This window comes from Bremia lactucae, assembly GCF_004359215.1.
Source record: "Bremia lactucae strain SF5 chromosome Unknown BlacSF5_NotPlaced_167_SHOA01000113.1_325088bp, whole genome shotgun sequence".
NCBI classification, from domain to species: Eukaryota; Oomycota; class Peronosporomycetes; order Peronosporales; family Peronosporaceae; genus Bremia; species Bremia lactucae.
In genome coordinates this window covers 22,046-43,009 of record NW_027152180.1, presented here as the reverse complement: position 1 = coordinate 43,009, position 20,964 = coordinate 22,046, and the positions used below count along the sequence as shown (strand labels likewise).

General features: G+C 46.4%; 1 protein-coding gene across 1 annotated transcript; it reads left to right on the top strand.

The window, feature by feature from the left end:
• Positions 1 to 210: 210 nt before the first annotated feature.
• On the top strand, positions 211 to 1,507 carry CCR75_006563 (uncharacterized protein; the record flags this gene model as incomplete). The annotated part of the gene is made up of 2 exons (XM_067964632.1): positions 211 to 1,404; positions 1,466 to 1,507. The coding sequence occupies 2 exons, from the start codon at positions 211 to 213 to the stop codon at positions 1,505 to 1,507; spliced, it is 1,236 nt and encodes a 411-aa protein (XP_067817276.1).
• Positions 1,508 to 20,964: the final 19,457 nt, after the last annotated feature.

Genomic DNA, 20,964 nt, shown 5'->3' with positions numbered 1-20,964 from the left:
GTCATGCCCGGTTCACTGCGAGGTGGCATGTCTTAGCCACTTTTTGTGTGCAAATTAGAATTAGGTAATTACTGTAAAATACACACGCTCCAATAATGGGAGCAGCCACAAGCAACCCATTTATCGACACGAAATTTCTTAAAAGTATCGAAGCCGCTCGGAGTTGCCCAAAATGTATTCAATTATTGTGTATCGACTCCATATTCCACAATGGAGGACATTCTTCCGCAGAGCAAGAAGCAGCACCGTAAGCAGGAAAAGGCTCGATGGTTAGCGGAGCGCAAGTCTTTGCAAATACTGGAGGGCTTAGCATCTTCCAGGCGGAAGAGTAGAAATCACCGTCAACGAATTGTCCCGCCTTCCGCTGCTGTCCACTTTGAGCCGTGCATGTCGACTAATTGTGACAATCGAGTGGCTGGACACTCGTGCGTCGTGCGGAGAATTGAACCGTACGTCCATCGCTTTGCGCTCTTTGCAAAAGACCGGTGGACGGATCGTAGTTTGCGTGATCTCTTTGCCAGTGAGTTTTCCACCCTCTCGTCAGAATACTGCGCGCGAGCAGCTCAGCTGGGGCTCATTCGGGTGAATGGACAAGAGGCGAAGCTGGACACGATTCTGAAACGTGGAAGTTTCTTTGAGCACGTCGTGCATCGACATGAGCCTGCAATTCATTTCCCGATCAAGACTGCCATGGAGTTATCGACATTGGCGTCGCTATCCACGACGTGGATCCATTTGGAGACAGACGACTTGATGGTGGTAAATAAACCCTCGGGCGTTCCCGTGCATCCAACCGGCAGCTTTCAATTTAATTCGCTGACGCATATACTGCATCATGACAGACAAGGGATTGCCGCAGAGAAGGAAAGTTTAACACAAAAGCTCTATCCAGTGCATCGATTGGATCGATTGACGTCAGGACTGCTGATACTCGCCAAATCGGCGGAAAAGGCACGCAGTCTTACGGCTGAGCTAACAAATCCTTCTATCAACCAAGGAACTGGCATGCGTTTGGTGCAGAAATACTACGTAGCGCGAGTTCAAGGCGACTTTCCCGTCACGGCAATGGGTTCTGCAGGCATTGCTAAGTTCTGCTCAGCATTTGTAACGATTGATAGTTTACGTGAAGAATACTGGCGCGTGGAAGCCCCAATCGGTTTGATGTCACCACGCCAAGGACATAAAAGATGTGTGAGTGAGTCAGAAGACGCCAAGCCTTGTGTAACGCTAATGCGTCGTCGTGGAGACTCCGTGGGTGGCGAAAGTATCGTTGAATGCCTCCTTTTAACGGGTCGGACGCATCAACTTCGAGTGCATTTACAACACGTGGGCTTTTCAATCGTAAACGATCCGCTGTACGGAATTCCGAATGAAGACAAAGGGATGAGGCTTGCAATTAGGCAAGTACAGAATGTCCTCTTTGATGCTGTTCCAATTTCATATTACCAAAAATTTCATCATGAAGATGATAAACTTCGATGTACTCGAGTGTGCGAAGTCTGCATAGCTAAAATCCAAGGAATTTTCGAGGTTGAAAACAAGGATGTAATTATGTGGTTGCATTCCTATCGATATGAAACCCCCAGTTGGTCATTTGAAGTGCCGTTGCCGTCTTGGGCCACATTGCCAACAGCATTGCCCATCTGATTAACATTGTAAAATTGCAAAAGTACTTCTCTCTGCACGACGTGCAGAGGAAGGCTCTCAGTAGCTAAGAAATCTTAGCTTACGCAGAGTAAATTCTAAGGCTTTATTATAGAGAAAACGTAAAACTGTGATAATATATCAAGTTCCTACGTAACGATCTTTTATCTACCACTGACTTTATTATATTAATAACTATCTATGTATGGCCCGCACAATCTTGTCTTATAACGATTGGCGGATATGGTAATATTGGAACAAGTCAAAGTTAATAAAGATAATATTTGTACTTTTCCTCTCATAGACCAGGTTGTTAATTAATATATTATCTAAAAAAGTAGATATTATTTGGAAAATATTACTTTACATAGGAATTTTTGGAAAGCTTATCCATAAATCGATGTAGGCCATTACATCTACTTGCTCCGCGGTCCAGTCAGCACTGGACGCGCCCAAAGAGAGAGACAAATAAGATATATTACATGTTCTGTATTAGTTTATAATGAAGTTAGTATTAAATAGATAGAAACAGAAGAACAACTTAATTACATGAAATACAGTTTACTTTTAGCCCTCTTTGCAGCAAGAATCTCAAAGAAAGTCTTCTTCTGCACGTACTAGTGTACGTGAAGTGACGTCTCGCACAGAAGCAGTACAAGTCGGCAGTGCCCCGTTACACATGGTAGCACTTTGTAGTCCGTCCAAGGACCACAGTTCTATCATCTAACATGTCCATGTTAAATAATAATGGAAATACGCATCACGTTTAGCGTGATAAATACTTATTCTAAGTGACATAGAAAGGAGTGCGGTCGAACGAACGATTTCGACCGTAGAAAATGATGCCATCTTGGCAATGCTGTCCAATTTGGACAGAGATGCCCTCCATTCAGCCATCGCAAAGCTCATACAACATGAACTTGACGAGATGAAGGAAAAAGTAGCCTTGCTGAATCAGCAAGGCTCTCAACAGGCAGAACTGTTGAGGTTACAACAGGTACGGACCCCTGTACATGGGATGACGCAAACGCGTCGTCCCAAAACTTTAAAGATTCACATCTCTAAGTATAGGGGAGTCGAAGAAGACTCCCTCTTGAGATGGTTTGTCGAGTTGGACGATGCAATAAGGGCACGTCACATCGGCGACGAGCAAATGCAAGTCGCATTCGCTCAATGAAATTTGGCAGGTCGTGCCAAAACTTGGGCATTAGGCCTTAAGTTGCGCGACCCATACGTCTTTGGGTCTCTAGAGGCTTTTATAGCCCGGCTCAAACAGCCATTTAAACCGTCAAGGGCTGAGTTCAGAGCTCGTTCAGAGCTTCTGAAACTCAAGCAAGCCAAGCGTGATGTTCACGCATATGCCGAGCACATACGACTCTTAGCGAGTTGTATTACAAATAAACCAGTCCATGAACACACGTTGTTTACGGTGTTCATGCAAGGTCTAACGGATGGTCCCGTAAAGATCCACCTGTTCCGCCTGGAACTGGATACGCTTGAAAAAGCAATATCCGTCGCGGAACAGCTCCCTCCTTCACCACAACCATTGGTGGATTCCCACAGGGGTCAACGTTTCCTTGTGGAACGGATCCAGAACCAATAGGATGTGAAGGGACACCGAACGAGTTATCTTGTTCGCTGGCGTGGTTATACACCTTCACATGACAGCTGGGAGCCTCGTTCCCAGCTGGTTGCTGACGTTGAGGGCCTCGTCCATCAGTATGACGAGACCCATCCGATGGTTCAGAAGGCCCATCGGAAAACACGCGCCCCTGGCGCTTGAAAATCGATTGCAAAACGTCAATCGCGTCACGCATCTCAATAGAGATGCGAGCCCTTCCCAAGGGCGAAGAAATGGTATAGACATACCCTTTTACCCTTTTCGAGTTGTCCCCATAACACGGACAGGGATCACCGCACGTGAGGCATGGAAGCCCAACCTCACGTGACAACCGATGCAATTTATTCTTTGCACCGGTTGGAGTTCGTTTCTCAAACTAAACGCGAATCGAATTAATCTTTGAAACCAGGCTTCGCGTCCAATGTCTTTGACATTGCAAATGAACGCGCTCCAGGCTTGCATAAGCGAGACTTTATCTCGCTTATTGCTGCCACTAAACCATCGATGCTTAAGAAAAGCATCGAGATAAAAATCTTCCTCAGCGCGAAAGTTCTTCGCGCTGGGATCGAGGCCATGCAGCTTTTTGCAATAAATAAAGGATATTTATTGTGAGGAGTAGTTTCTCCGGACAAGCTATTGATAAGCCTTTCTGGCACAAGCCGCGGCTTCTTTTCAGGAGCGAGATGGGACATTTTAGTGTCTTCACTCCCCTTAGTGGTACCCACTGAAGCAGGGGTAGCACAAGAACTTTTATTACGATGGCTTAAGCCATCGTCTTCACCTTGCACACAAATAGGTGCAGGTGACAATACGAGAGACGGAACGGGCGATGAGGGATCATTCTCATCTTCCGAACCAAATAGACTATTTACTCGCCTATCAGAATGAGCCCTCTCATTCGAAGGCTCAAAGTCAGCCGCCTGACGTCTCTCAGTCGACTGTTCTATTCTCCCCGAGTCAGCCATTTCGTCCGACTCGCATTCGTAGTCGACCTCCAAAGAGGGGTCGTATTCGCGTTGTGAACCACCACGTGCACTCGCAACATCTAGTGTTGCGCGAATGAAAGATACCACGGCAGACGTTCCGTCTGCCGCAAGAGATAACAGTGCGTCGCCCGCGGCTGCACGATCCGCAGTCGAAGGCGCAGCACTATCAACACCCCGCATGAATTTGTTCTTCATGTGATGCTTTGAAATGGGTGGTTCTGACCAATCAACATCGTTTTCTTAATTAGGTGGTCACATAGTGACCATTCCATCCAATGACAGTCAGAGTGATTGTCGTTTAAGGGAGGGGTGATGTAACGGGGTGTATCCTTACATGAAATTAACGCTTACAGGTTGTTAATTAATATATTATCTAAAAAAAAGGTAGATAATATTTGGAGGATATTACTATAATTGTAATGTTCAATATTCTTATCCATAAGTAGGTATAGGCCATTATATCTATTTATCCCGCAGACTAATCAACTGTAGATGTAAACAAAAGAGAGAGACAGATAAAATAAGATAAGAATTCAATTGCATGTTTAGTATGTGTTTATAATTATGTTAGAGTTAACAGATAGAAAGAAGATATACTTAATGATATTAATACAGTTTTCATTTTACCCTCTTTATGGTAACTAGCTTAAAGAGAGTAAAATGAAAACTGTATTAATATAATTAGCTAGTTACCTTAAAGAGAAGTCTTCCTCTGCATGTACTAGTGTATGTGAAATAACGTAAGGCATCACTCGCAACTGAAGCACTGCAAAGTGGACTTGTACTGAAGCAGTACAAGTCGTAGTGCCCCGTTACAGGAAGTCTTTCACCTTCCCGGTCTCCCTCACCTGAACGACGCTCGACCCACGGTCGGCGTCACCCTCGGTCTCTTCATGATGGGAATATGTGATCTCTTCTGGATCAATATACCCTTTCAGACGACCCACGCAAAAGACGGAGTGCGTGTTTATATAAGGCGGGAGTGTGAGCCTACAATTTAGGGCTCCAACCTCCTCGACCACCGTAAAGGCCCGATTATACGCGGTAGTAATTTTGAAATGCCTTCAGGTAATGCAGAAACTGCATTGTTAAGTAGGGTAGCTGTACTTGATAGTACGTTTCTCCTACTCTATAGAATTCACTGTTTTTTGCAACAATATCGGTCCGCATATTGTTGTTGCTTGTCCTGTGCGCTTGCCATTGCGTCTCGAACTTATCGTGTGATGGCTTACCGCTCACCCACAAAGCGTTGCGTCTCGCTCACACTTTTAAGATCAAACTGTACTATGACACCGCCGAGAGGTCGCTTAAGGGACGTAGTTGTCAATAACGAAATATCGTATTTGTTTAGAGACATAGTTATATGTTGCCGTGGCTCCATATTGACACTCTTATATGTCGTGGCCACTGCTAAACCTGCAGGGTCATCAGGGTAAGTTTCCGTCGTAGTCATAATACCATCGTCAGATCGACGAAACGGTGCCCTTTTCGCACCGAGCATAGTGAGAGGCCCTCTCCCAATGAAATTCGCGACTAGACTGGCTGGCGTCCGAGGATGGCGTAGTCCGTTTACATAAATCGGTGATTTGCTTGTACTGGCGTAGACACTGTTATCAATAGCGAACTCCATGAAGGGAAAATGTTCGCTCCATTCCTGAGGAGGCCCTACCGTGCGCAATACATCAACCACGACCCGATAGGCACGTTCCGTGCGGTCATCGGTCTGGGGATGATGGGCTGTCGACATGTAAAGCTTGTTACCCAGCACTTCAAACACATAACGACAAAAAGTGGACGTAAAACGTGAATCCTAATCCGATGCGATGGGCTCGGACATCACGTGTAGTCGGTACAAATGATCCAGAAACAAAAAAATAAACTGCCTCTTTGTCTGTGAACGTGGTTCTACATGGTGCTAAATGCACCATTTTGCTCTCGCACCCGAAGGCTAAGCTAAGTCGATTAAGCTATAGCGATGGCCTGTCAGGGCATCAGTTGTCACTTTGTGATCCCTTGAGAATCTATGTCCTTCATGACACACAGCTCAAGTTAAATGATTCACAACATCATGATGCACCATCGAGTGGGCATCTAGGCCGTGAAAAGACATTCTGACGAATGTCAGAAGAATTTTGGTGGCCACACCTGTATCGATGGGTCGCCAACTACATTCACTCATGCAAATAGTGTCAGCGCATAAATTCTTCACCGTCCAGCAGTGCGCCATTGAAGCCGCTGCCGCATTTAACAAATTGTTAGAAGTTAATCAGTCTGGACCTAATCTTTGGTACACCGCTTCACCACAAGAGTAGGATTGGGCTCGTTGTCTTTGTAGACAGACTCTTTCGTCCACCGCAGTGATCCAACAGCAGGCATCAATGTTCGTCCTGACTGTAGCTCTCCTTTATTTGGGAGGCCAATGAGCTCGTCACGTGTTAGACCTTCATGGCTGTCAACGTTGACGACCGAACTTGTGCCTTAGCACTACATGCACTTTCCTGGTGTCTTGCCTCGAAGTCTGGTCTGCACGATAACGCGTCAGCGAAGACATTCGACTTACCTGGCTTGTATTCACTTTAAATCAAATACAGAGAAAAATGTAAGCCATCTTGCCATTCTGGGCGAGAGGTGCGGTGAGTGTATTGCGGCCTGCAATGATGCGTGATCCGTATAAACCACAAATTGGTCCGGTGCGCTATATGTGCGCTCTGAATTTTGAAAGAGGATACTTTATTTAAAGTAGCTCCTTGCCATGCACAAAAAAATTGGGATTAGTCGAATACCGGATTTGGTATCGATCGTCGGTCATACTAGACCGACGAGTAAGGTTGCCCGTATAGGCTATCCAGGGCTTCTTTTCGGGAGCAAACCGCAAAAAAATTGCGGTCCTTTTCCCGTTGATTCATATTAATGTCAACGCTAGCATTACTCTCGGGGTGATTGTTATAATCACTCCGTCCCTGGTGATGCAAACTAGTGCCATCAGTACAATGCTTACCGAAGTGGCCTTTCCGATCACTCCGTCCCTGGTGATGCAAACTAGTGCCATCAGTACAATGCTTACCGAAGTGGCCTTTACGATCACTCCGTTCCTGGTGTCCTTCCGCTGCGCCTGTCGTGGTTCCCGCTGTCATTTGCACGTTGGCTACTAGCCGACCTGAACTGTTTGTAAGAAAAAAAAACAGTTCCTAGTGTTGCTTAGTGACATCACCCGACTTATCATCGTACACGGAGCCATCGCAAGATGATTCCGCAAGGTCAAATGAGGTGTCAAAGGACATTGTCATCACTTTGTTCGGTGTCACGTTAGAGCCCGTAGGTTTAACGGACATTTCCCCAGTTAATCCAGAGGCCATTTTTAGCTGCCACCGAGTCGGGCGATGACGGCGACTCGGCCCATTCAAGTACAATGGGGCTTGTCACAGTTACCTGCAATGGTATTAGCAGGTGACTTACACCAATCACCTCCAATTGGAGTAGGGAATGACTCATTCCACACAGTAGACGCATTAGTGTATACTGAAACATTTGCATCGATAACAGCTGCACTGAGACATGCAGCTGCCACCTTTGCGGCCTCATAGGCGACGCGAACGGTATTCGAAACTATGCGCAATTGAAAGTTGGGGTTCAAATAAAACCAACAAGTGCTGATCCACAGAGAGAGACATAGTACTATCTTTCCCTTTACACCAGTCACTAATTGACTGCTATTTGAGGGGGTGATGTAGCCTGGTGTTTCGTTGCATAAACTTTATTTCCTATTAGAGAAATAATTAATATTTTTTCCTGTGAGAGGAAATAAATAAAGAAGAACAGAATTATCAATTTTTTACTAATTTGACTTAATAGTTCCAATCTTACCAAATCTGGAATATTGACGCAATAAGACATTACTTCTATTGATTGGTTGATTAAAGCTTTAACCAACCCCGCGAATCGTTACAAGACACGATTAGGCGTCGTGCAAGGAGGCGCATTGCATAGCTATTTATTTAATTTTTTAAGCCAGAAGATAGATGATTGTCATGATAGATCTTGATATGTTAATAGAGTTTTACGTTTTCCCCATTTTAAAGCCTTAGAATTTACCTTAGTAGCTAAGACTTCTTAGTTACTTAGAACCTTCCTCAGCACGTCTGTACGTGAAGTTAGAGGCACATCATCTTCACTATGGTCAGTATAGGCTGATAGTACTGATAACAATACTGGTAAAAAGTGCCCCGTTACACATCTCGGGAACGTCTTGGAAAGTACACAACCGTGTAGATGTACAACGAGTTAGTGCGTTGTAGCGGGGCACTTCTCGCTAGTACTAAAAAGTACTAGCCAACCTGCACTGATAACAGTGAAGGAGAGGTGCCTCCAAATACTTCACGTACACGAGGTGCAGAGGAAAGTTTAAAGTAGCTGGGAGTCATGTAACGGAATATCCCATTACATAAATATTATTTTGTATAAGAGTAACAATAAATATAATCTTTTTAAGAGCTAATAAATGAAGAAGTACAAATTATTATATTTTATTAATTTGACTTCATTGTTCCACCCTTACCAAATTTGGTAATATTGACGCAATAAGACGTTGATTGGTTGAACAAGTTTAATCAACTCCGCCAATCGTTACAAGACCCGACTAGGCGTTGCGCAAGGAGGAGCATTGCATAGTTAATTATTATTATATTAAAGCCAGTAGATAGACGATCGTTATGAAGGATCTTGTAACGGGCTGAAGTCGCCCCTTCTTACACAAACCCATTAAGTAAACTTGGTGTACTTTACGGATGGTCAATTACTTAATTAAGAAATTAGACCGTGTTGCACAAAGTGACCCACCCTTGTGTATGTGATGTACATAGGTGTATTCACATTAAAAGTGATGACGGCTACATCCGTAATCCGAGGTATTCAAAATAATACGCTCGCAATGTAGGGGTGCACATCTAAAGAGGTGGCATCGATTGACTGGTTAAAAAGGTTCTTCATTTAATTTTATGAAATAGAAATCAGTCTTAAAACTACTTCCTCATTACCAAGTGCGCACGTTAAGCCGTATTACCGTTCCGTGACGACACTTGTCCTAAGGTACATAGTTCGTCGGGAAGGAGGTCGCTTAAGCGCCCACCATCTACCTTACTGTGCTGGAAGGTATGTGCTTTGACAGAGCGTGGCGGCTATAGAAGCGATCGCCTACACTTAGCAGCACTAGTAGTCCTTCCCACGACCCGTCTCTGAGCGTGTCAGTGGGGATGAGCCTCAAGATCAATTACGCTAATTTCTTTCACCTCTCCGAACATCATTGGGAGGTGGCAGAGCGCTTGGCGCAGGGACTTGGCGAGCAAGTCCTGGCCAGGCTCTTGAGCAATCATCTTGAGCAACATGTTGCTAAATTTTTTGGAGCGATTTAAGGCATTTTGTGCTCGGACAGCAAAGGGCCGCGTCCGAGGCATACATGCATGCTGAAGCGGAGCCCGTCTTTTAAATTTAAAAATGAGCTTAGGCGTGAGCAGGGTCGACACGAGACACTCAACAGGACTGATGAGGCCCATTAGGATGAACCCGCCCAAACTCGATGGAATCGCAGTGCACACGATTGTTCACTGGCTGCTAGCCGTCGAGCAAGGCGGTATGGCCTAGCTCATCGAGAACAACACCGGATAATATCGTCCGCCATGCCCCATTTGCGCGATAAGGCCTCGGAGTGGGATTACTCAGCGCTTACGGCGGACGGAAAGGCGTTCCCTGCTTGGGCATCTTTAAGACAACGATTGATCGATGTATCAGCCGCCGAACAACGAGGTATTGCTTCAGGCGCGCTTCTTTGGAAAGCGAAAGGCGAAGCGATCCCTGCAAGAATATGTGCAGGAGGTGCGCTCGCTGTCGGCGGAATGGAACAATCTGGGTCCAATAACGAAACACATAAACGTGCCCTCGTTCATAAATGGACTGCGGCACGGCCCACCGCGACAGGCCCTTTTGAAAAAGGTGCCGTCGACGATGAAAGAGGCAATCCAAATTGCCTTAGATGAAGAGCAATCCTTCAACAGTGCCTCAGCGACAGCTTGGTATGAGCCGTCAGCTGAGACGTCGGATGCCTTTCCCATGGATTTGGGCAATGCAGACTTAGTCTGCTACAATTGCGGCAAGCGCAGCCGGATGATGGCTTGCTGCTATGCCAGTCCCTGCTAAGGCTAAGATGCCCAGCAAGAGGCCTTCCTAGCTGAATGGTGATGGCAAGAACCAGCGTGCAAGACGCGTGAGTTCATCGACCACTGAGGGTTTGGGACGTGCAGGAGCGCAGTAGGGGCGGGAAGCCCTACTGACGCGGACTCTGAGAATAACCCTAAGTTTATAGTTATAGAGATTTAATTTTGACGAAGTTCTCTTATTGGAACACCGCCCCTCATTACACTATGGGGAATTTCGGCTACAGGGCCTCCTCCCACCCAACTATCACACACCTTCGGTGCGGGTTGGCAGGGCAGCCATCCATTGGATGGTTGCTCGTCTGCTTTTTAGCCTATCTCCGGCGATGTGTCATCGTACCGCCCTCCGCGGGTATCGATCCACGTACCTCCCGGTCCCAGTTCCAGTGCTTAACCACTCAGCCACTGAGATCGGTTAGTTTATAGTTATAGAACAAACGGATAGCGTTCTCCTTGAGGTGCCGAAATTTCGGACCTTAACCCTGCTGACTACGAGGCTATAACAATGTGATGAGTCTTCTCGTGGACACGGGTGCATCACCAAATTTTGTTGAAACTCGCGGCTCTTAGACAGAGACGGGCGATGTATGCGTCGCTTTGTAGGACGGCAAGCGAGAAGAGGCGACCATCGTTTATTTAGCAAACGGCGCGCTCATAAAGTCTGAGAGAGTTTAAGTTAGACTTTTAGTGACTTCTCCTATCGAGAAAAGTTCACAGTGCTAGGTTTGGAGAGTCCGTATGACCTCATCCTTGGCATGCCATGGTTGGCAAGACACCAACCATGCATAGACTGGCGTTCACGCTCAGTTGCTTACTCTACGCCGAACACCGGAAAGGGTGTGCTCCTGCGAGAAGCTTATGCAACTTTTTTTTTGTCGAACACAGTTAAGGGTGCGTTGACGGGATGTCAAACATAACCAAGTCCTACAAAGTTTGTAGAGACTGGCATAGTGAAAAGGACGCTGACAAGTAGTCATGCGTCCAAATATCTTGCAAGAGCCTGTAGCAGTAGATAGCGAGTACAAGAAGTCAAGCGTCGCAGGAACCGGCACAGAACCTAGAGCCTGGTGCGGTTAGAAGGAGTACGTTAGCAGCGTTAGCCAAGAGAGCAACGGTATCTGATTTTCGTCAAAGGTCATGGTGACTCGAAAAACGAGTTGCCGACAAATAATGATTATCAAAGGCACGAGTGGCCTTTAGATCAGTCCAGGTAAAAAGGTACGGGCCTTCAAACGAGGTATTCGAGGCTGTCGAAGCCAAAATGGCGGAGGCATCCTCAGTTGATGTGATCCATTACGTCTTGAAGTTTGCGGAAGGGGTAGTAAATCCCCCGGGTATGTCGTGGGATCTGAACCTTGCCAAACGTAAGAAAGAAAAGACCCACGGAGTAGTCGCACCACTTATAGAAGAGAAGTTGGTGGACTATTGCTCGTCGTCCACATTGGACGAGATCGTCTTGGAAACAGACAAAATAAACGATTCGCTGTTCAAGGCTGAGATGCCTTGAAAGATAGCCGTTCTTTAGAATTCTGAAGAAAGACCGTGATGTGTTTCCAGAAGAAGTGTCGAGTCACCTACCGGCCGATAGGGGCATCGGGCACGAAATCGAATTGGAACCTGGCACCAAGTATTGTAAGACCCGGCGATGGCCGTTGCCGAAGCAACCGGTCGATTACATCAAAGTGTTCTTCGATAAGCGAGCAAAGGTGGGACATGTGAGAGCAAGTCGTATCACTGCAGCCCGCCTTATTTGCGTAACGCCACAGGTAGATGGCACGTGGTTTACGCTTACAATAAGCTGAGCACGGCCACCACCGGCGCAACCGCTACTCCCGCGGAAAGATGTCTTGTTGAACACCATGGAAAAGTCAACTATCCTTCCCGCATTGGATTTGAAAGATGGCTACTATCAGGTACTCATGAGAGACTTCGATGTAGCCAAAACGGCAGTCACCTGAAGCGGTATACTTTGTAGGTGACTTGTGATGCCCACGTCTTAAGAAACGCACCGGCGACATCTAACCGAGTGGTGGCTCGTGTGATGTGTTAGCACCGTGCCACGCGCCCCATTTCTTTAACGATGTATTTGTGCATAGCATTTCTTTGACAATGTATTTGTGCATAGCAGGGCCGAGGACGAGCTGAGCGATATAGAGTTGCACAAGCGTCATTTGGACGCCATGATGCTAACTCTTGGCGGCGCCCAATTGTACGTCAATTTGCAAAAGCTCGCCAAAGGGTCCTCGAGATAACTGTGCTGGGCTGCATCGTAGGTAGATATATTGTACGAGCAGAAGGTAAAATTGGTAAAGGGATGGCCAATCCCACGACATGTGAAGGATTTATGTCAATTCCTAGGGCTCGCTAAATACGTGCATAAGTATAGAAAGAATTGTGCAGAGTATCCGAAGCCCTTGTCTGAACTCCTTGAAAAGGACACATAATGGGTTTGTTTGAAAGAACAAGAAACTGCTTTCACATCAGTGAATCAATCTCTTATAGAGGCACCGTCTTGGCCTTACCAAACGCGGATTAGCCCTTCAGCGTCGTCTGCGGTGCAAGCAATTTTCTCAATCAGCAGCGCGTTCATGCAGAAGGATGACGAGGCGTTGACGTGTGATTTCTTATCAGTCCCGGCTTTTGAAAGCCGCGGAACTGGATTAGCCCCCAAAAGTCTGTTGAGGACGAAACGAAATTCTTCATCGATGCCTTTCCCGGCATCGGTGGTACACATGTAAGTGGGCAAAGGATGTCACTTCTTTGTTCCAAGCTTGGATAGCATTTGCACAGAATGTGCAAAGCATAGGCCGCAAGGCCACGCGTGACAAAGTGGATGCTTTTCGTCACCGGCTCGAAAAACGGACCGTAGTCGGTGCACGCTGCAAGCTGCACCGTTTGTCAAGAGAAGCAGGGTTCCCCTGAGGAGGCATACTCCCTTCAAGACCCTCATTGGAGGGCGCTCATATCTTGTGAGATGCACAAATGGATTATAAACCTCCAATCCGTTAACAAGCGCGGGAATCGCTCATTCTCTGATAGACATCTGTCGAGGTGGATGGGTCTCGTCGTACTCTTGAACGAGACCCGAAACAGCCATCATTAGCTGAAAGCGTGTCATGCGAGGTTGGATACCCTCGCCATCGAACGAAAAACTCTTTCACCTCACGGTGGTTCAAAAAGCGCTTAACGAGGAAACCCTTCTCACCACTTAAACCTGTCAATAGATGTGGAGAAGGAAAGAAAACCGAGTTCGCCTCTTTCGTCGAACTCGAGTCAACATCGTGACTTGGATCACGTCCATCGTAACCTACGAGACGACGTTAATCACGAGCGATCCCGTCGTTGCAAGTCAGCGACGACGGTCGACGGTGTTTCTCAGGACCAGTTGCAAAATTGTGCACAAGTTGCAGTTGATCACAGGCAAGCGAACCGACACATCAGTTCGTTTTCTTTTCAAGACTATCATACTTTGTCTCGGCACCATCAGGCTTTGAAGGATACCTTAGACCGTGCCGTGTCTAATTCAGAACCGAAAGAAGCCTCGTACTGATGGAGACGCCCGACATACAACGTAGAATGCGTACCCGTCCTTCGAGACAGCTCGATCGTGTACGCATTGTGTTGGGGGTGCTTTACACAAAACGGGCCGATACGCCTTGGCATTAATATACTACTACCCACGTTTGTCGTTACATGTTTTGGTAGGTTTACCGTCGACAGTAGGACTCGATTGTTAATATTAAATGAAAGAATGTTTGGTCTTCCATTTATGTCGGAGTTCCGGTTCTGTCGGTCTACCGCATCAGCGATTCCAACCCTAAAACGTTGTGTGTCATCGACAACGTCAAGTTCATGGTGTCTTCCATGGACACTGCTTATCAAGCCAGCACGAAATCTCCTGCTGACTCGATTTATTTTTGTCTTCATTGTGGCCGGTGCACACTGCAGAAATGTCATTCTCCTCATTTTTAAAGCATTATTGTTCTCACTGGTATTATTGTTTTCGATGCTGAGTCGTCCAGCATCGTTATCAAAGTCAGTAATAGCATTATTGCTATTACCGAGCTTGTTCTTTCCAATATTGATTGAATCAACATTGGTACATTCGCATTGCGCGATGAGCACGAGCTAGAGCGTTCTTTGCTCGAGCAAGTCCCTCTCCATTTAAATTGTTCCGTGGTGGGCCGTCGCGTAGAGGGCTTCTTGGCCCAATAAATGTATTACGTGGTGGGCCATTGCGTGGAGGGATATTTGTTCCATTAAACTCCTCACGAGGTTCCCTTGAATAGGTGTCCCGCTTAAACAAGGTGGGCATATGTGGATGGCGTCAGCCATTCACGAAAAATAGTGTATGCTTTGTAGGAGCATGCACTGAATTGTTGATGGGAAATTCTACCATAGATAAGGACTCTCTCCAACTCGTAAAAGAGTGAAGGCAACCGTGAAGTTTCTTCGAGGATACAACGTGCTCGTTCTGCCCGACCATCTATTTCAGGGTGGTCCAGAACATGACATCTTCGACTGTGTTACAGTTTATTTGAGCACAAATTGCCAAAACTCCGCCGTGAACCGGGGGTCTCGATCTGATACCAGTTCAGGGGCTACCCATGGAGTCAAAGTATCGTGTCAACAAATGACACGATACTTCGTCTCTGCTGAATCCGAACACGAAGTCCATGGTTACAGACTGCCAACACTCTGTCGGATTAGGCAGAGGTTGTAACGAAGCACGGGATCAAGCACTGGGCTTCACCCGTTGACAAATTTCGCAAGAACATATGTAGTTGCGGACGAATTCATACTGGCGTTGCCAAAAGAAGTCGTCAATTATAGTGAGATACGTTTTCTTACGTCCATGATGTCCCCTTTTTGGTGGCACTCATACCTGACGTGTTAACGCAAATCATTATGTGTAGGGATGACGACGCGAGGTGAGCCGCCAGCAATGGATGTGAAATACATAAACCATTGCGTGTTGTGTTTCGATCTGTTGAAGATGTATACAATTCTGACAATCCTTCCAAAAAATTGCTGTGATGGATTTTGCAGGTGACCATCAACCCTTTCAGGGCCTTATCTTCTTGAATAGCTCTTCTAATGTCGTCATATAATGTTGACGACGGAAAACTTATTGTTGCAACAGTGGGCTTTCCTTACTGTTGATTTGCGCAGCCGGCTCAATATCGGGCCGGCGCGAAATGGCATCAGCGACGACATGAAGTTGTCGTTGTTTATATTCCACAAAGAAGTTTTACTCTGCGAAGAAAGTCAGCATCTCGCCATCTTTGCGAGAGGTGTGGACAGTTGACGCTAGCAAAAAGACGCGTCGTCCGTTTAAACAGTGAACGTTCTATCTTCCAAGAGATAGAACCTAAACTTAGCCAGTGCATATTTCATGGCAAGTTTTTTGGAGATGCACTGAATAATTGCGTTCATCTGATTGAAGGTGACGCGAACGACGCGCTCTGCGCCGTCTGTGTCATAGTACATAAGTGCACAGCCGATTGTAATATCGCTGGCGTCACAAACCACATGAAATGGTCTATCTTGGTCCGCAATTGCCAGGATTGGCGATTGCATCAAGCTTTGCTTAAATACACTCAAAGGAGCGCTGACAATCAGCGTTCCATGACCACTTTACTTTATTTCTAACAAAGAAGAATGATCTGGGGAATCAGCTAAGCCGAGGAACTTTCGAAGGTCCCTTACATCGACTGGCACAGGCCAGTTGGTGATCGCCTTGATATTTTCCGGATTAGGGCGTACACCGTGTTTACCCACGATGCACCCAAGAAGGTATTTCGCTTGCAGCGAATATACACTTCTTGAGCTTTGCATACAACTTATGCTTACGCATAAGTGTAAAAACTTTCGGACGCGGGAACGATGTTCAACGTCCGACTTTCCCTTCATGGCTTTGCTATGATCGTGGACGTCCTCAAATTAAGTCGGTGCGAAAATTTGCACCGATCTCAACAAATTATTTACACATCTGTTGAATCTTGCAGGGGCATTACTTAGCCCTTATTGCATAACTAGCCATTCCTACAGCATTCCGCTTGGGGTGCTTGCTGCTGTGAATGGGATATCCTGTTCGCGCAAAATGGTCTGATAGAATCCATCTATCAATTCCATTGACAAAAAGATGGTACATGGCACGCTGCTAAGCGATCGGTAAAGAATTTATCAATCGCTACTGCTTGTTCACGAGACAATGGCCACGGCTTCATGACACAGCATTTCGAACCTGGTATGAGGTCAATTGTGTGCCGAGCGCTTTTATTTTTAGGCAACTCTCCCGTGCCGTCTCCCGCACTTATTTCTGTGCGTGGTAATGACGATGGCGTAAGCCGTTGTAATAAAAGTTCTTGCGGTAACCCTGCTTCAGTGGGTGCCACTCAGGGGAATGTAGACAATAAAATGACTCGTATTGCTCCTGAGACGAAGCCGTGGATTTTGCCCGAACGGCTCGTCAGTAGCTTGTCTGGAGAGACTACGCCTCACAAAAAATATTCCTTATTTAGTGCGACAAAGCTACATGAACTTGATCCCAGCGCGAAGAACTTCCGCACTGAGGAGGATTTTTATCTCGATGCTTTTCTTAAGCATCGATGGTTTAGTGGCAACAATAAGCGAGATAAAGACTCGCTTATGCAAACCTGGAGCGCGTTCATTCGCAATGTCAACGACATCGGACGCGAAGCCTGGTTTCAATGATTAATGCGATTCGCGTTTAGTTTGAGAAACGAACTCCAACCGGTGCAACGTATAAATTGCATTGATTGTCACGTGAGGCTGGGCTTCCATGCTTCACGTGGGGTGATCCCTGTCCGTGTTGTGCTCTCAACACGAAGCGAGTTGAAGGAGATGTCTTTTCCCTTTCTTCGTCATGGGGAAGAACTCGCATCTCTATCGAGATGGGCGATGCGAGTTTTGCAATCGATTAACATGCGCCAGGGGCGCATGTTTTCCGATGGGCCTTCTGATCCATCGGATTGGTCTCGTCACACTGACGGACAAGGCTACCAGCTGTCATGCGAAGGTAGGTAACCGCGCCAGCGATCCATATAACTCGTTCGCTGCCCCTCACATCACGGTGGTTTAAAATTCGTTCCATAGCGAAACGTTGACCACCGTGGGAATTTACCAATGGTTGTGGTGGAAGAGGGAAAATTAGATCGACCCGTGTGTCAGATCTAGAGTCGAAGATCGTCAAACTCGACCGCAGCCTCCATTTATTTTTTTAAGTAGGCTCTTGAACACGAGCGCGGTAAGCGTCACTCATTGGACTCTTCGAACGGTTTCCAATCGTTCGAAGAGTGCGTACTCAATGTTGGAGTACGAATGAAATTATCACGCTCTTCGTGATGAGTTGTTGTCAGCTCATCGCGGTTTCATGGATCTTCGGACCCGGCATCCAAATCTCTAAATTCAACATGAGCATCTGGATCGTGACCACAAAAATATGAGCATTTGAATCGTGACCACAAGAATCTTATAGGGATTCCTAAAAAGGGTGTTTAGATTCGTTCGAGGAAGAAACCGCGTACTGATGCGATGCAGAACACGGAATGGCCCAATGAAGTTGAATGGTACTTTACTGTTCCCCACATTAGTGACTACACGCTTAGGTAAGTTTACCGTAGATAATAACACTAGGTCATTAATTTTAAATAAAATAGCATTTGTTCGTTCATGTTTTTCTGCGTTCCGTTCCGGACGGTCCACTGCGTAAGCAATGGAATCCTGTACAAAACCGACTACTGATTCTCGAGCCAGCAAAAGTCCCCCTGCTGGCTCATTTATTTTGTCTTTTCCAGTGCGCTTTATGTGCACTACCATGAGATCTTCCTCATACTCGATATTGATTGCTTCGACATCGACATCATTCGCGTCGTTGGTAACTTCGACGCGTGGTGAACATGAGCCAGAAATGGTTTTGCCCGTGCGAGCCCCCCCCCGTTAAACTAGAGGATCCCTTTAATTGGCTGGGTATGCGCGGATGGCCTAACCCATTCACGAAAAGCGGTGTATGCGTTGTAGACGCATGCACCGAATTGTTGATGGCGAACTCGACCATCGGTAAAACTCGCTCCAATTCGGATACAATTGGACGTAACATCGAAGTATCTTTTTTGAGGACGCGATTTACGCGTTCCGTCTGCGTCTGTCTCTGGATGATCAGATGTTGACATAGTCAGACGTATTCCGAGAGATCGGAACAAGGATTGCCAACATTTCGCCGTGAACCGTGGATCTCTATTCGAGACCAGTTCGCGGAGGAATCCGTGGAGTTCGAATACAGTGTCGAAAAAGACACGGGCACAACTCGGAGCCGTAATCGATTCTGGTACTGCAGCAAGATGTACATCTTGCTGAATCTGTCTACTAAAACAAGGATTCCATTGTTTTTGGGATCGTCTTCGGGAGATCCGAAGACGAAGTCCATAGATACGGACTGCCAACATTCTGCCGAAAGTGGTAGAGGTTGGAGAGGTGCACGGGACGAAGGGCTAGGCTTCACATGTTGACATACCTCGCAAGCACGAATGTACTTGCGCACGAACTCATACTGGCGGGGCCAGTAAATCTCGCGACTTACTGTGAGATAAGTTATCTCACGTCCACGACACACTTGCTGGTGCATCGTGGCACTCATACATGATCCGCAAGCGCAAATCATTGTGAGTTAGGACGATGACACGTGGAGTGTCGTCGGCAACGGCTGTGAAGTACAGAAAGCCGTTGCATGTTGTGTATCGATCGGATGACGATCGATATAATGCCAGTAAATCTTTAAAATATTTACCGGATAGCTTCATCAGATGATTTATTAAAAGCAAAAGGTCTTTATCGTCTGTGTAGGCTTTCTTTATGTCATCAAAAAGGTTGATGACGGAGCGCTTGAAATGAGTGTTGCAACAGTGGGATTATTCTCACTGTTGGAATGCGCAGCCGGCTCGAAATCGAGTCGGCGCGATAACGCATCCGCGACGTCATTAAGTCGTCCTGGTTCATATTCCACGGGGAAATTATACTCCGCGAAGAAGGATAGCCCCTTCGCCATTCTTTGCAAGAGATGTGGGCTATTTACGGCCGTGCGTAATGACGAATGGTTCGTTTATAAGATGAACGGTCTATCTCCTAGGAGATAGACCCTAAATTTAGCCAGTGCATATTTTATGGCAAAGAGTTTCATGTCATGCTCTGGGTAATTGCGTTCAGTTCGTTGCAGCTGGCGAATTGGTAACAGACGAAGCACTCCACGCCGTCTGTATCGTATTGCATTAACGCACAGCCGATTGCGAAATCGCTGGGGTCACAGACCACATGGAATGGTCTATCTTGATCTGCAATCGCCAATATGGGCGAATGCATCAAGCTCTGCTTGATACCCTCAAATGAACGCTGACAATCAGCGTTCCATAACCATTTCTCGTCTTTTTTCAAAGAGACGAGAGAGATGAACTGTCATCTATGCATAATTGCGTGAGTACTTGTGCAAGTACGCTGCTAGCCCAAGGAACTTTCGAAGTCCCTCGACATCGAATGGAACTGGCCAGTTGGTAATTGCCTTGATCTTTTCGGGATCAGGGCGCACGCTGTGTTTTCCAACAATATCCCCATAAAGTTATTTCGCTTGCAGCGAATATACACTTCCTGAAATTTGCGTACAACTTATGCTTTCGCATAAGTGTAAGAGCCTGACGAACGTGAGTTTTGTGAACTTTCACGTCCGTCTCACCGTTTATGGCCCGGCTATGGACGAATACAACGTCAAAATAACTCGGTGCGAATTCTCGCACCGGTCTCAACAGATTTGTTACACATCTGTTGAATGTTGCAGGGGCTTTACTAAGCCCCGGTGGCATAACTAGCCATTCCCAGAGCATCTCGCTGGGAGTGCTTACTGCTGTGCACGGGATGTCCCGTTCACGCATAAGGATTTGATAGAATCCATCCATCAGATCCATAGACGAAAAGATGGTACTCTTAGACATACCGTCTATGATTACGTCTTTTCTAGGATCGGCGTTTGAGCCGGTACCGTTGCAGCATTCAGTTTATTGAATGGGTGCACTATCCGCCACCCTCCTGCGACCTTTTGCTCACAGATGGTTGGAGAGCTATTTGGGGAGGTTGACTCCCCTATATGGCCCGCTTTTAATCAATTGGTAAAGAATTTATCGATCGCAAGTACTTGTTCACGAGGCAGTGGCCACTGCTTCATGACACAGTACTTCGAGCCCGGTTTGAGCTCGATCTCATGTCGAGTACCTTTATCCTTAGGCAACTCGCATGGAACTGCTTCAGGGAATACATCCCTGAATTCTATTAAATCCTCGTATAGAGGATTTCCCTTGAGTGACTCCCAAGATTGAGTACTGTATCTCTCAATCCGAGTCTTCTCATCGAGGACATTTTCGTCCATTGATGAGCTGCTGAGAACCCGTTCGTTCTCTGCAAAAATTACCGCTGACCGAATGTCGGTTACGTAATCGTCCTC